Source organism: Scyliorhinus canicula, chromosome 7 (assembly GCF_902713615.1).
Source record: "Scyliorhinus canicula chromosome 7, sScyCan1.1, whole genome shotgun sequence".
Classification (NCBI taxonomy): domain Eukaryota; kingdom Metazoa; phylum Chordata; class Chondrichthyes; order Carcharhiniformes; family Scyliorhinidae; genus Scyliorhinus; species Scyliorhinus canicula.
In genome coordinates, this window is record NC_052152.1 from 122,265,535 (window position 1) to 122,279,826 (window position 14,292).

General features: G+C 50.5%; 1 protein-coding gene across 1 annotated transcript in view; it reads left to right on the forward strand.

Moving 5' to 3' along the window:
• Positions 1–14,292, forward strand: part of phex (phosphate regulating endopeptidase homolog, X-linked) — a 371,262-nt gene that overhangs the window by 125,722 nt on the left and 231,248 nt on the right. The window contains exons 6-7 of the mRNA XM_038802848.1: positions 7,641–7,867; positions 12,564–12,632. Of these exons, the coding sequence (XP_038658776.1) occupies positions 7,641–7,867; positions 12,564–12,632 (296 nt within the window). The remainder of the gene's footprint in view (positions 1–7,640; positions 7,868–12,563; positions 12,633–14,292) is intronic.

Genomic DNA, 14,292 nt, shown 5'->3' on the forward strand with positions numbered 1-14,292 from the left:
CCAGCCTTTCCTCCTGCATAATTACCACATCCGCCTTCAGTCCCCTCAGATGCGTAAACATACATAAAGGTGGCCATCGTGGCCGGCCCATTTAGCCCTTGGACATTCCAGGTGATCAGCCTAGTTGGGGGGCTCATTGCCCCCCTCCGTTCGCCGATCAGCCAGCCCCTTATTTGGGCCCGCCTCCAGCCCGTGCTCCGTGCCTCCATCCCCAACCTCCTCTCTGTCCCTCTTCGGCGGGAATTCAGCTGTTGGAGTGGGCGGAGCTACAGAGTTGAGCGGTGAGTATTTAAACTAGCTGCTTCGTGGATTCGAGACTTTTCAGCGGGAATTCAACTGTTGGAGTGGGCGGAGCTACAGAGTTGAGCGGTGAGTATTTAAACTAGCTGCTTCGCTGCTTAAACAGCGGCCACAGGGGGCGCGATTCTCCCAACGGGAGACTAAGTGCCGACGCCGGAGTGAAAACCGGAGTGTTTCACTCCGGCGTCGGAGGCCGCTCCTCGCCCCCTATTCTCCCATCCCCAGGGGGCTAGGAGCGGCGCCGCGTCAATTTTGCACGCTGGGCCTTGGCGCCCGCGTCAAAGCGGCACGCATAAATGACGCGGCCGGCGGCGCTTAAATTACGTCACCCGCGCATGCGCAGGTTGGCCGGCGCCAACCCGTGCATGTGTCGTTGCCGTCCCCCCCATGGGCGCCCCGCAAGACATGGAGGATCGATCTTGCGGGGTGGTGGAGGAAAAGAGTGCGTCCTTTAGAGACGCCGGCCCGCCGATCGGTGGGCACCGATTGCGGGCCAGACCCCACCTGAGCACCCCCCTGGTGCTCGGTCCTCCCTCCCCTCCCCACAGGCCGCACACGCAGCGTTCGCATGCTGTTCATACCGGCAGCGACCAGGTGTGGTTGGCGCCGGCGTGAACCGGTTGGATTGGGTAGGCCGCTCGGCCCACCCGGGCCGGAGAATCGCAGCTCGACCGTTAGAAACGGCGAGCGGCAATTCTCCGAGCGGCCTGTCGTAAAACACGGCATGCTGTTTTGAGGGGGGTGGGATAATTGTGTGCGGGTGCCAGGGCGGCGTGGCGGGAATTGCCCGGCACTACTGCGATTCTCCCACCCGGCATGGGGGTCGGAGAATCGCGCCCAGGGTCTTTGGAGATAAATTTGAAGAGTGAGATCACAGCAAAGCAGTGACCTGATTGGCTGGTAAGGAAAGTGCTTAGCAGTAGCTGGGAGAAATGTAACTCTTCATGTGTTGGGAAGTATTGTGATTGGCAAGTAAAATCTTTATTCCTTTCACTTTTCATTATTTGATATTATATTTGTAATAAGTTAAGGTAAAGTGTAAAAATGGCAGGAGATCCCAGACCCGTGTTATGCTCCTCGTGCTCAATGTGGGAGTTCAGGGATGCGGCCGATGCCCCAACTCCTTCATGTGTGGGAAGTGTGTCCAGCTGCAGCTCCTGTTAGACCGCATGATGGCTCTGGAGCTGTGGATGGATTCACTTCGGAGCATCCGCGATGCTGAGGAGGCCGTGGATAGCACGTTCAGTGAGTTGGTCACACCGCAGATTAGGATTGGTGAGGGAGACATGGAATGGGTGACCAAAAGGCAGAGAAAGAGCAGGAAGGCAGTGCAGGTGTCCCCTGCGGTCATCTCCCTCCAAAACAGGTATACCGTTTTGGATATTGTTGGGGAGATGACTCACCAGGGGAAGGCAGTAGTAGCCAGGCTCATGGCACCGTGGCTGGCTCTGCTGCACAGAAGGGCGGGAAATAGACTGGCAGGGCTATAGTCATAGGGGATGATGAACCATCAATTGGACGCGAGACACGATGAAGATCCAAACTGTGGCTTTAATCAGCTAGTTGTTAGCCCGGTGGTCGACTACAGAAAAAGGCCGACCGCCGGGAAACCTGGGTACTTATACCCCGCTTTGGAGGCGGGATCTACTTGCCTCTCGACCAATTGGTGAGCAGTCACATGACTAGTCCCAGCCAATCAGACGAGAGGCACATGACCAGCCAGAGCCAATGGGAAACCAATGCTCTGCACCAATTGCAGTACTCCCACTCATATCACCACAGGGGATTCAATCGTAAGGGAGTAGACAGGTGTTTCTCTGGTGGAAAACGAGACTCCCGAATGGTATGTTGCCTCCCGGGTGCTCGGGTCAGGGATGTCTCCGATCGGCTGCAGGACATACTGGAGGGGGAGGGTGAACAGCCAGTTGTCATGGTGCATATAGGCACCAACGATATAGGTAAAAAATGGGATGAGGTCCTGCAATCAGAATTCAGGGAGTTAGAAGATAAGTTACAAAGTAGGTAGTACTCAAAGGTAGTAATCTCAGGATTGCTACCAGTACCAGGAGACACTCAAAGTAGAAAATCAAGAATAGTCAGAATGAATACGTGGCTTGAGAGATTGTGCAGGAGGGAGGGGTTCAGATTTTTGGGACATTTGAACCGGATCTGGGGGCGGTGGGACCATTACAAACCGGATGGTCTACACCTGGGCAGGACTGGAACCAATGTCTCAGGGGGTGCTTTTGCTAACACTGTTGGGGCGGGTTTAATCTAATGTGGTGGGGGATGGGAACCAGATTAGGAAGTTAAAGGTCAGTAAAGAGGCAGCAACTAAAGCAAGTAAGGTACTAGATAATAAACTCAATGTGACTAAGGGGAAGAGTAGACAGGGAAGAGATGATGAACGCAAAGGGACAGGTGGTCTGAGGTGCATTTGTTTGAATGCGAGAAGTGTAGCAGGTAAGGCAGATGAACTTAGGGCTTGGATCAGTACCTGGGAATGTGATGTTATTGGTATTACTGAGACTTGGTTGAGGGAAGGGCAGGACTGGCAACTAAATATCCCAGGGTATAGGAGGGATAGAGAGGGAGGTAAAAGGGGCGGAGGAGTTGTATACTGGTCAGAGATGATATATCAGCTGTGATTAAGGAGGGCACAATAGAGGATTCGAGCACTGAGGCAATATGGGTGGAGCTGAGAAATAGGAAGGGTGCAGTAACATTGTTGGGACTTTACTACAGGCCTCCCAAAAGCGAGCATGAAGTAGAGGTACAAATATGCAGACAGATTATAGAAAAATGTAGGAGCAATAGGGTGGTTGTGATGGGAGATTTTAACTTCCCCAACATTGAATGGGACTCGAGGCGTAGATGGAGCAGAGTTTGTAAGGAGCATCCAGGAGAGTTTTTTACAGCAGTATGTAAATAATCCAACTCGGGAAGGGGCCATACTGGACCTGGTATTGGGGAATGATCCCAGCCAGGTGGTTGATGTTTCAGTCGGTGATTACTTTGAGAATAGCGATCACAATTCCGTATGTTTTAGAATGGACAATGACGAGAGTGGTCCTAAAGGAAGAGTGCTAAATTAGGGAAAGGCCAAGTATAACAAAATTCGGCAGGAGCTCGGGAATGTGGATTGGGAGCAGCTGTTTAAGGGTAAATCCACATTTGAAATGTGGGAGTCTTTTAAGGAAAGTTCTGCTGCCGGGACCTAGTCTCCAGGTCCTCCAGCTTCTCTAGGACCTTCTTATGCTGGTCTCTCAGCATCCCCACCTCCAACTCCACCGCAGTTTGATGTTCCTCCTGCTCAGCCAGCACCTTCTCTACCTTCTGGATCGCCCGATCTTGGGCATCCAATCTAAGCTCCAGCCGTGCAATTGACTTATCGGGTCCAAGCAGTCCTGTTTCTGCTTAGCGAAACCTTCCTGAATAACTTACATCAGCTGCTCTGCTGACCGCTGGGTCGACAAGCCAGAAGTCCGTTCCTCCGCCATGCTGTCTCCTGCTGCAGCTTCAGCCCAAGCCTTCTCTGTCTTTCTGTCTCTGCCTTGACGAGCACTTCTAGTCCTTCTCTCCATGCACTGATGTGGGAATTCAGTACACAATTGCATCTGTCATCAATTTTTCAATTCAAGTCCAGTAGAAAATCGGGGGAAAAGATCCAAAAGTCTGACCCGAGCGGGAACCACCAAATGTGCGACTTACTCCTTCATAACCGCCACCGGAAGTCGTCCCGCATTTGAAAAATTAACCTTTCTTACGTTTCATTTATCTTAGGTGTACAATGTGCGTCAAATTTTTTGGTCATTGCATCAAGTTGCTTACTGTTTTCCGCTTGCTAATTCGCGACTGTATTATTTATTTTAATCATCTGTGGGCCTGCTACCGTGAGCGATAACGCATTTGTCACTCATCTGGCTGTGCCTGCAACCCAATAGCTGAGATATACAGTGTGAAGTGCTGTTAAAATCGCTCCAATTTGCATACACATTACCAGTAAGTTGAAGCTGTTCTGGAGCTTTCAGACTTTCCATTTGAAGAATCATGGGTGAGATTCTCCGAGCCTCCACGCTGAAATCCGGATTGGCGCGGAGGCAGCGAATGGGCATCAAACCCGAGATTGGGTCCGACGCCGCTCCTGCCAGCAATCGTGCGCGTGCAGTCGACGTGGCGCCGGTCGGGGGCCATTGTCAGAGGCCCCCGTGGCTATTCTCCATCAGCTGGCCGAGTTCCCGACGACGTAGTTCACTAATGGTCCCACCCGTCGGGAACTCGGTGTGGCGGCTTATACGCATTATACAGGTCCGTGCCTGTTTCTCAGAGACTGTCCAGAATAGGTACATTTGTGAAAGCTCTCAGATCTCTGCGAGGGAGGCCATCAGCTGGAGCGATGGCTCCTCAGGGACAAAGGAAACACCCTCAGGAGGTGGCTAACGATGCCAGTGCAGAGGCCACAAACACTTTCTGAGATTCTTACAATGAGGTTCATGCATCTACACATGTACACGTGTGCTGGTGGAGCAGATGGTCAAGCTGTTAAAGATAAGGGGCGGAATTCTCTGTTTCTGAGACTAAGGGCTGGATTCTCCGATTTTCAGTCTATGTCCGGAGCATGTGTCAGGTCTTACAACCAAAATGTTGGCCCCCCCCCCACAACGACAGATGCTCCGCCCGGTGGGGGGGCTAGCAGCCGCACCATGTAAAGTCCCTGGCTTTACCTGCAGATACAGATGGAGAATTGTTGGGTCCGTGACTGCGCATGCGCATGGCGGCGACCTGTGGCGGCTGTGCGTGGACCTGGCCTGCCATCCAGTACAGCCAATCAACACACAGGACAGACACAACCAATCACCAGGCAGAACACTCCCACTACAGTGGTCCCCCACTATAAAACACACGAGGCATCAACACTCTGCCTCTTTCCATTGGTGACAACTGTAGTGACAGTCAGGGTGTATATATCAGTCAGCACCTTCTACACGTGGCTCAGAGCTAGTCTGGTCTAGTTAGTTATAGCAAGCACGCTTAGATTAGTAGAGTGTCAAACGCATAGCAAGCTGTGTGCACTGCTTAACAAGTTCAATAAAGCGTATGAAATGAAAAAAATGAAAATCACTTATTGTCACGAGTAGACTTCAACGAAGTTACTGTGAAAAGCCCCTAGTCGCCACATTCCGGCGCCTGTCCGGGGAGGCTGGTACACGAATTGAACCGTGCTGCTGGCTTGCTTGGTCTCATTTAAAAGCCAGCGATTTAGCTGAGTGAGCTAAACCAGCCCCGTATTAAACTAACAGTTTGGAGTCTACTTTTAAGTACAACTGCATCCAGTTGCAGTCCATGTTACCCCAGGATGATTAACACGACAGTGGGGTTACAGAGATAGGATAGGGGAGTGGCCTCGTGCTCCAAAAGTGCACTTTCGGAGGATCTGTGCCGACTGAATCATAGAATCATAGAATTTGCCATGCAGAAGGAGGCCATTCGGCTCATCGTGTCTGCACCGGCCCTTGGATAGAACATACTACATAAGCCCACACCTCACCCTATCTCCGTAACCCAATGACCCCTCCTAACCTTTTTGGACACTGAGGGCAGTTTAGCATGGCCCATCCACCTAACCCGCACATCTTTGGATGTGGGAGTAAACCGGAGCACTAGGAGGAAACTCACACAGACACCGGGAGAACGGACCGACTCTTCACAGACAGTGGCCCAAGCCGGGAATCAAACCTGGGACCCTGAAGCTGTGAAGCAACAGTGCTAACTACTGTGCTACCGTGCCACTGTACTACCGTACTGTGCTACTGGGTGGACTGAATGGCCTCCTTCTGCATGGTAAGTATTCTATGGTTTTAATAAACCATAGAGCTGCCATCCTCTCGGAGGAGATTGAGGATGTGCCGGCATTGAGCTTTCAGCCTAAACATTGGGTTGGCTCTGCGTGTTTCACTGAAATGAAACACAGGCTTTTGGGGTGCAAAATGTGAATTTAATACATTCAATGGTGCTAATATTGGTGATTTATCATTACTCATGCTTAAACTGTCCCGTGTCCACCGTGTGACTATAATACCTTGACCTTCCTGGCCCTACCGCTATGACTAGGTGTCTCCCCAGGATCCACAGCTGAAGTTGAGGTGGCCTGCTGACTGCCAGGTCCTGTTGCCTGAGATGACCTTGGTGGGAATCCCCTGGAGTGCCTGGACCTTGGGGGTCTCGGTCCATTTTTAGGCAGCACAGGTGTTGCAGTGCTGACCTCCATGGTGTGTCGGTCACAGGAAGGGGGGGTAGTCAGAATGGCTAGGCATCCTCCAGGATCTCCTGGGTGGAGGACTCCAGGCTGTGCACTAAATGATCCTCTCCCCTTTGGTGACTGAGGGCCCCTGGGCTCCTCCATAGCATGGAGGGGCAGCTGGAGTGAGATCCTTAAGCCCTGCTGTCATCTGGCACTGACACTCGTGGATTCCCACAATTGCCCAACAGTTTATCAGGGGAGAGTTTCAGATTTCCTGCACTTTTTGGGTGATGCAGTGCTTCTTGACACTATCTTTGACTGGACTAGCTCTAAATTTTGGGCCCAGCCTTCCCCTTATTCTCCACCCTCTCACCCAGTCTACTATATATGGTCAAGAAAATAAAACAATTTACAATAATTATCTAATACTTTAGCATTCAGGGTTGATAAGAAATATATTGAATTAAAAGACAATCTGTGGCGAACCACACCACACTGCACAATAAATGGAAGATGCAACCAAGGCAGAGTCCACGGATTTCTCATCAACCGACCCAGATGTGAGAAAACATAGTGAGTTAACTAAACTCATTGAAACTCTGTCTCTCCCTCATGAATGATTCCAGTCTTCAACTTCGAAAATCTCATCTTGGAATTCTCTCTAAAAGTCGCTGCAACCCACCTGGCCTCGAAGAAGTTCACTTCGCAGGGTTTTGATCTTGTCTTCTCAAACTCTGTTCCTCTGGATTTCTGAGTGTGCACTCCAGCACCAATTCACAAGCACATCTTCGGCCATACTGATCAGAGCACCTTCATCCCCATTTCTCCACTTCAGGTCTTCTGTAAGAAATTCCAAATGGCTCCAAAGAGACATAAGAACTAGGAGCAGGAGTAGGCCATCTGGCCCCTCGAGCCTGCTCCGCCATTCAATTAGATCATGGCTGATCTCAAGACAATCTCTGATGAGTAAGTCTGCCTTTCGTAACAGTTGTCATGTGATGAAACCTCTATAAATCTCTCCAGAGTTGGTACCTTAAATGAACAGTTCTTATCTTGTTGGTTTGTTCAGTTGGTTATTGATGTGTTGTTTTGCTGCTAGGTGCTATAGAGATGGAGGATGCCAAGCCCTTGCTCAACTTTCTGAAGCAGCCATGCTTACGCTGGCCAGTACTCGAGACGAACAATGGGCCAGAGGGCACCTGGAAAGAGGAGGAATTCAACCTACTGGAGGCATTGGCTTTTTTCCGAGGAAAATTCAACAATAACATCTTGATTCTGTTCTTTGTTGCCACTGATGACAAAAACTCCAATGAGCACATCTTAACGGTCAGTGAAAACACCCTCAACCAGGAGCTCTCATTACAATAGTTACACAATGCGGGTACTCCAGAAGCAAGGGAATAGACCCAGAAATTTTAGAATGCCACATCATTAAAATCTGGGCAAAGTTGGGGGTGGGGAATGCGAGGGGGCGATAGTGGGGTGGGTGGGGTATGGGCAGTAGTGGATGGGGCGGGTGATAATTGGGTATAAGGGGAATCTTGGGCACTAGTTCATAGAATCCATAGAATTCCTACAGTACAGAGAGAGGCCATTCGACCCATCAATGCTACACTGACTCTCTGGAATAGCACGCTAACTACACACCCGCTCCTCCACCCTATCCCCCTAACCGTACCTAACCTGCTCATCTTTGGACACTAAGTGGAAATTTAGCATGGCCAATCCACCTAATCTGCACATCTTTGGACTGGGAGAGGGAACCAGAGCACCCGGAGGAAACCCACGCAGACATGGGGAGAAAGTGCAAACTCCACACAAACAGCCACCTTCTTGGCAATAACCGCTTAATGTTGTCTTTAATGTCTGATGCCACTTTCTAATGCTCCCTGCGATTCTGGATGGGATGCAGTTAATTTAAATTGTTTTATTCCTAAGATATCCATAACTTCTTTGAATAACCTCGAGGTAAAATTCGATCCTTGATAAGATTGTATTTCTGTGGGTAGTCCATATCTAGCAAAGAATTTAAGTAACTCCTCCACATTAGAATCTGAGAAGCTCATTTACTGAAATCTTATTATATATCTTCATTTACTGAATTGTCAGAAGCATGTTTTACACTAAATAAAAGGTGAACTGGATACAATAACTTGCAATTGGTTAAGGACCGCAGAGACCTATAATGGGTAGCTTGTTAGTCTGTGCCGAGCCATGTTGTTTGTTTTAAAGCTGCCAGATAACACTTTGACACTGAGACCACAACTGAGCATGTGTAGGAATTGTGGCCCCGAGTGCTGCTGCACAAATAGACACAGTGGGTTAGATTCTCCACCTTTGGAACTATGTCCCTACGCCGTCAGGAACATTGTGGTATTTTACTCCAGGGAAACTAGTGTCAAAAGGCCACAGATTCCCTGTTTTGCTAGGGGCCAGCAGGCAGCTGTCGTAGAGCTCGCATCTCCAGCTGCCGATATGGCCCCCCGCACATCTGGGTCAGAGGCCACGCATGTGCACGGCGTCGACCTCCAGCTGCCATGCCAAGCTCCATGGTGGACTCAGCCCGCGGACCTGGACCGCCAAAGTAGTGCCCCGCATCGCCTGTCGTGTGCCCTGGACCACCCGCACACATTACCCCCAGCACCGAATGAAGCCCCGCCTGCCTGCCGATCGGCACTCCCTGACTGTGGAGGCCCGGACTGAGTCCACAGCCGCCACGCGAGGATCACAGACGCTGGGACCTTAGAACCACACCATCGGGAATTCGGCCTGTCGGCCACGGAGCATCGCAGGCCGGGTCTCAGGCAATGGCTTGAGACGTTGGATACTCAGCGTGGCTTGAGTATGCCAATTTTCAGGTGGCAGAGAATTGCAAAACCGACGCCGGTCCCGATTTCGTGCGCCAAAATGGATTCTCCGCCCCATCGCCGAACGCGATTTCGGCGTCGGGGGAAGAGAATCCAGCCCAGTTTAGTTATCGCAAACCAATATCACTGAAACATTATCTGGTCATTATCACATCATAATTTGAGGGGTTTTCGAAATTGTTTGTCTTTGACTCACAGAGAACAGAGGGCGGAATTCTCCGCTCCTGCGCGGAATCGGGAAGGCCGTCATGAACTCAGCCGAGTTTCACGACGGCCTCGGAGGCCGCTCCTCGCACCCTATTCACCCCCCCTCCTCCAGGGGAATAGGAGCGGCGCTCCGTAAATCTCGGCCACCGGGCCTTGACGCTCGCGTCAAGGCGGTGCGCCGAGAATGACGCGACGGCGGCGCCTAAGTGAGGTCAGCCACGCATGCGCAGGTTGGTCGGCTCCAACCCGCGCATGCGTGGCTGATGTCACGACGGCTGCCGGCTCCAACCCACGCATGCGCGGTTTCTGTCTTCCCCTCCGCAGGGAGACTGAGTGCCGACGCCGGAGTGAAACCCGGAGTGTTTCACTCCAGCGTCAGAGGCCGCTCCTCACCACCTATTCCCCCCCCCCGCCCCGTTGCGGGAAACTCGGCCGCCGGGCCTTGACGCTTGCGTCAAAGCGGCGTGCCGAGAATGACGCAGCCGCGCATGCGCAGGTTGGCCGGCTCCAACCCACGCATGCACGGTTGCCGTCTTCCCCTCCGCTGCCCCGCAAGACGTGGCGGCTTGATCTTGCGGGGCGGCGGAGGGGAAAGAGTGCGTCTCTTAGAGACGCCCCGCCCGACGATCGGTGGGCACCGATCGCGGGCCAGTCCCCTCACGAGCACGGCCGTGGTGCTCGATCCTTTCTCCGCCCCCCACAGGCCCCACACTTACCTGTCGCGCGCTGTTCACACTGGCAGCGAACAGGTGTGGTTGCGCCGGCGTGAATCCGTCGGGGTCGTCAGGCCGCTCGGCCCCTCCAGGCCGGAGAATCGCCGGTCTCAGGCGCAAAACGCGACACGCCATTTTGGAGGGGGGGTGGGAGCCAGGGCGGCGTGGCGTGATTCGCCCGGCCCTCCCGCGATTCTCCCACCCGGCGTGGGGAGCGGAGAATCGCGCACTAGGTATTTACATTGTATAACTTGTGTTGGCCTATCATGTATTTTTTTTTCTTTTCATGTACTAAATGATCTGTTGAGCTGCAGCAGAAAAATACTTTTCACTGTACCTCGGTATATGTGACAATAAACAAATCCAACAAATCCAACATAGAAAATAGAACCAGGAGGAGGTCATTTGACCCTTTGAACTTATTCCACCATTCATTAAGATCATGGCTGATCATCAAGTTCAGAACCCTGATCCCACCTTCCCCCCATATCCCTTGATCCCTTTAACCCCAAGAGCAATGTCTAATTCCTTCTTGAAATTACACAACGTTTTATAACAATCTTTATTGTCAGAAGTAAGCTTACGGTGCAATGAAGTTACTGTGAAAAGCCCCAGTCGCCACATTCCAGCGCCTGTTCGGGTACACAGAGGGAGAATTTAGAATGCCCAATTCACCTGACAGTACATCTTTCGGAACTTGTGGGAGGAAACCGGAGCATCCGGAGGACACCCACGCAGACACGGGGAGAACGTGCAGACTCCGCACAGACAGTGTCCCAAACTGGGAATCGAAACTGGGACCCTGGTGCTGTGAAGCAACTGTGCTAACGACTGTGATACTGCGCTGCCCATAACCGTTTTGGCCTCAACTACTTTCTGTGGTAGTGAATTCCCCAGATTCGCCACTCTCTGGGTGAAGAAATTTCTCCTCACCTCAGCCCTTATCCTCAAACCCCTAGGGCGCGATTCTCCGCAAATGCGGAGAGTCGTGAAGGCTGCCGTGAAACCGGCCGTGTCTCATGGCAGCCTCCGTGCCCCCTCCCGGGACCCGATTCTGCTCCCCGGTCGGGGCTAGCAGTGGGGCCCCGTGAACTTCGGCATCGCGGGCTTAGCGAATTTTGCTAAGCCCGCGCGCCAAAGTTAGCGACGGCTGACGCATATGATGACGTCAGCCGCGCATGCGTGGATTGGACGGCTCCAACCCGCGCATGCGCGGATGACGTCATCACGCATATGTGCGGGCCGTTATGCCCCTCAGCCGCCCCGCGGACCTATCCTGCGGGGCGGCAGAGGAACAAAGAGTGCGCGGGGTTCGTACCCGCTGCCCGCGATCGGTGCCCACCGATCGCGGGCCCATGGCACCCTTGGCACAGCCGTGGTGCGGCCGTGCCAATCGGTGTCTGGTTCCCCAGAACGGCACTTTGCGGCCGTTTTCACGAACTGAGATAGCAGGTGTGTTGCAGTTCGTGAAAACGGCCGTAAAGGCCTGGGAAATCGGCCCATCGGCTAGGGGAGAATCGCTGCTCGCCGTAAAAAAACGGCGAGCAGCGATTCGTGTCGGGGGGCGGGGGGGGGGAGAGAATAGCGGGTGGTCGTGAAAAATGTCGGGAAGGCCCTCCCGCTATTCTCCGACCCGTCGTGGGGGGGCGGAGAATCGCGCCCCTAGTTCTGGACTCCCCACCATCGGGAACATTATTTCTGCATCTACCCTGTCTAATCCTGTCCGAATTTTATAAGTTTCCATGAGGTCCCTCCCACTCTTCTGAACTCTAATGAATAGAATCCTCACCGACTTAGTCTCTCCTCATATGACAATCCCGCCATCCCAGGAATCTGGCTGGTAAACATTTGTTGCACTCCCTCCACAGCAAGAAAATCCTTCTTCAAGTAAGAACACCAAAACTGGACATAATACCCCAAGTGTGGCCTCACAAATGTCCTATACAATTGCAGTAAAACATCCCTATTCCTCTTGTTATTAAGGCCAACATACCATTTGCCTTCTTTACTGCGTGTTGTATCTGCGCGCTTACGTTCAGCGACTGATGCACGAGGACACCAAGTTCTCACTGAGTATCCACCTCTCCCAATTTACACACATTCAAATAATAATCTGCCTTCCTATTTTTGTGTATGTGAAAGATCAGAGTTGCTTCTCATGGTGCGTTGAAACACATTGGTTTATCACACAGCCCTGCAGCCCAGGTTTTATTGATTGTGTTTCATTGCTCACAGCTGGATCAAGCACCATTGTTTCTGCCAGCTCAAGAAGACTATCTGACTAACAGCACCGAGGCTGTAAAGGTGAGTCTCACTTAACTCTGCTGCAATACTCAAAGAATTATCCATGTTGTGAGTTCAGTCATTTGAGTGAGGGATATAGCTTCTAGCTCAAAGGCAGGATAATAAAAGGGGCGATGAGATGGTTAGAAAAGAATTTTAAAAAACGAGTGGAAAACTAAGAGAGATTGCAAAGTTAAATTACAATGTAACCACATAAAGAAAATCAGCATTGGGATCAGGCAACAAGAGATAAACTCACAGATAAAGACTGAAAAATAGCACAAATGTTGAATTTGAACTTTGGTATTTACCAGTGAGACTGAGCAACTGAGAAAAACATTAGAAGAGCTCAAAACAGATATAAATGCACTTAAGATAGAAATGGGGGTGGGGAAACCATTAATGAGCTAGTAAATCTCAGAGAGAGTGAAAGTCCTGGTCCAGATAGATTTGATCTATGTATATTAAAAGAGAAAAAATGTCTTCTTATAAAAACATTGAAAAAACAGCTGTGTTAACTCGTTCCATGCCGGTTAGTGACGTTAAAAGTACAATACAGAACTTTTCATTGCTGGAGAGTGTTTATTGACTTAGTTCACAGTTAATACTGCTCCCCTCCAGTGTCCCAGACATTCCCATTTATAGGAACATCCATAACTCATTTAACAATGCTCTCAACATTAAACCTTAACAATGCAATAAATGCAACATTGACAAGCTGATGCAATTCCTCTAGCTAACAAAGGAGATAGAACAAATCCAGGGAAAATTAGCAGTAGGAAAACTAGTAGAATCCTTAATCAAATATATAAGTGGAAAATATCTAGACACTGAAAATATATTTACAGTCAGTAAAGTGGGGATGGCCCTTACTACTGACCTTGAGAAAAGTTGCACACCAAGTTTGAAGGAGCTTGAGAGCATAGACATCCTCTTTTTGAACATCTCTTTGAATCTGACAGCGTCTTCTGAGGGTCTGTGGTGTCCAACAACAGGGTAGGCAGCAGGCAGGCTATCAGCCAATCCAATTCAAGAATTCTGACAGGCAGCAAAGCAGGAAGTAATAAGCAGGGAAAATAAATCACATTTAAATCATTGTTTTTAAAAGTTCTTCAGTTTTTTAAATGTTCTTTTCTTGGGAGAATAAAACTTTTCAAATTAGCTTTTCAGAGCCAAAGAGATTGTTTAGTATTAATTCTAACTTAGTATGCCAGTAAAACCTCAGTAAGAAAGAAACAAAGAAATAAAGAACAGTACAGAACAGGAACAGACCCTTCGGCCCTCCAAGCCTGCGCCGATCACGTGTCCTATCCAGACCAACCGCCTGTATCCTACTGTACCGCGTCCGTTCATGTGTCTATCCAGATAGGTTTTAAAGGTTGCTAATGTATCTGCCTCAGCCACCTCAATTGGCCGTGCATTCCAGGTAACCACCACCCTATGTGTAAAAAACTTCCCCCCGCACATCTCCACTGATCTGTTCCCCCTCACCTTGAACTTTGCCCCCTTGTAATTGTCATTTGCACCCTGGGAAAAAGCCTCCAACTGTTCACCCTATCTGTACCCCTCATCATTTTATAAACTTCTATAAGGTTGCCCCTCAGCCTCTGTAACTTTTTCAAAAACAAAATAGTGCAGATGCTGGAAATCAAGGCTGGGCCAAAATCTTCCAAATCAAACA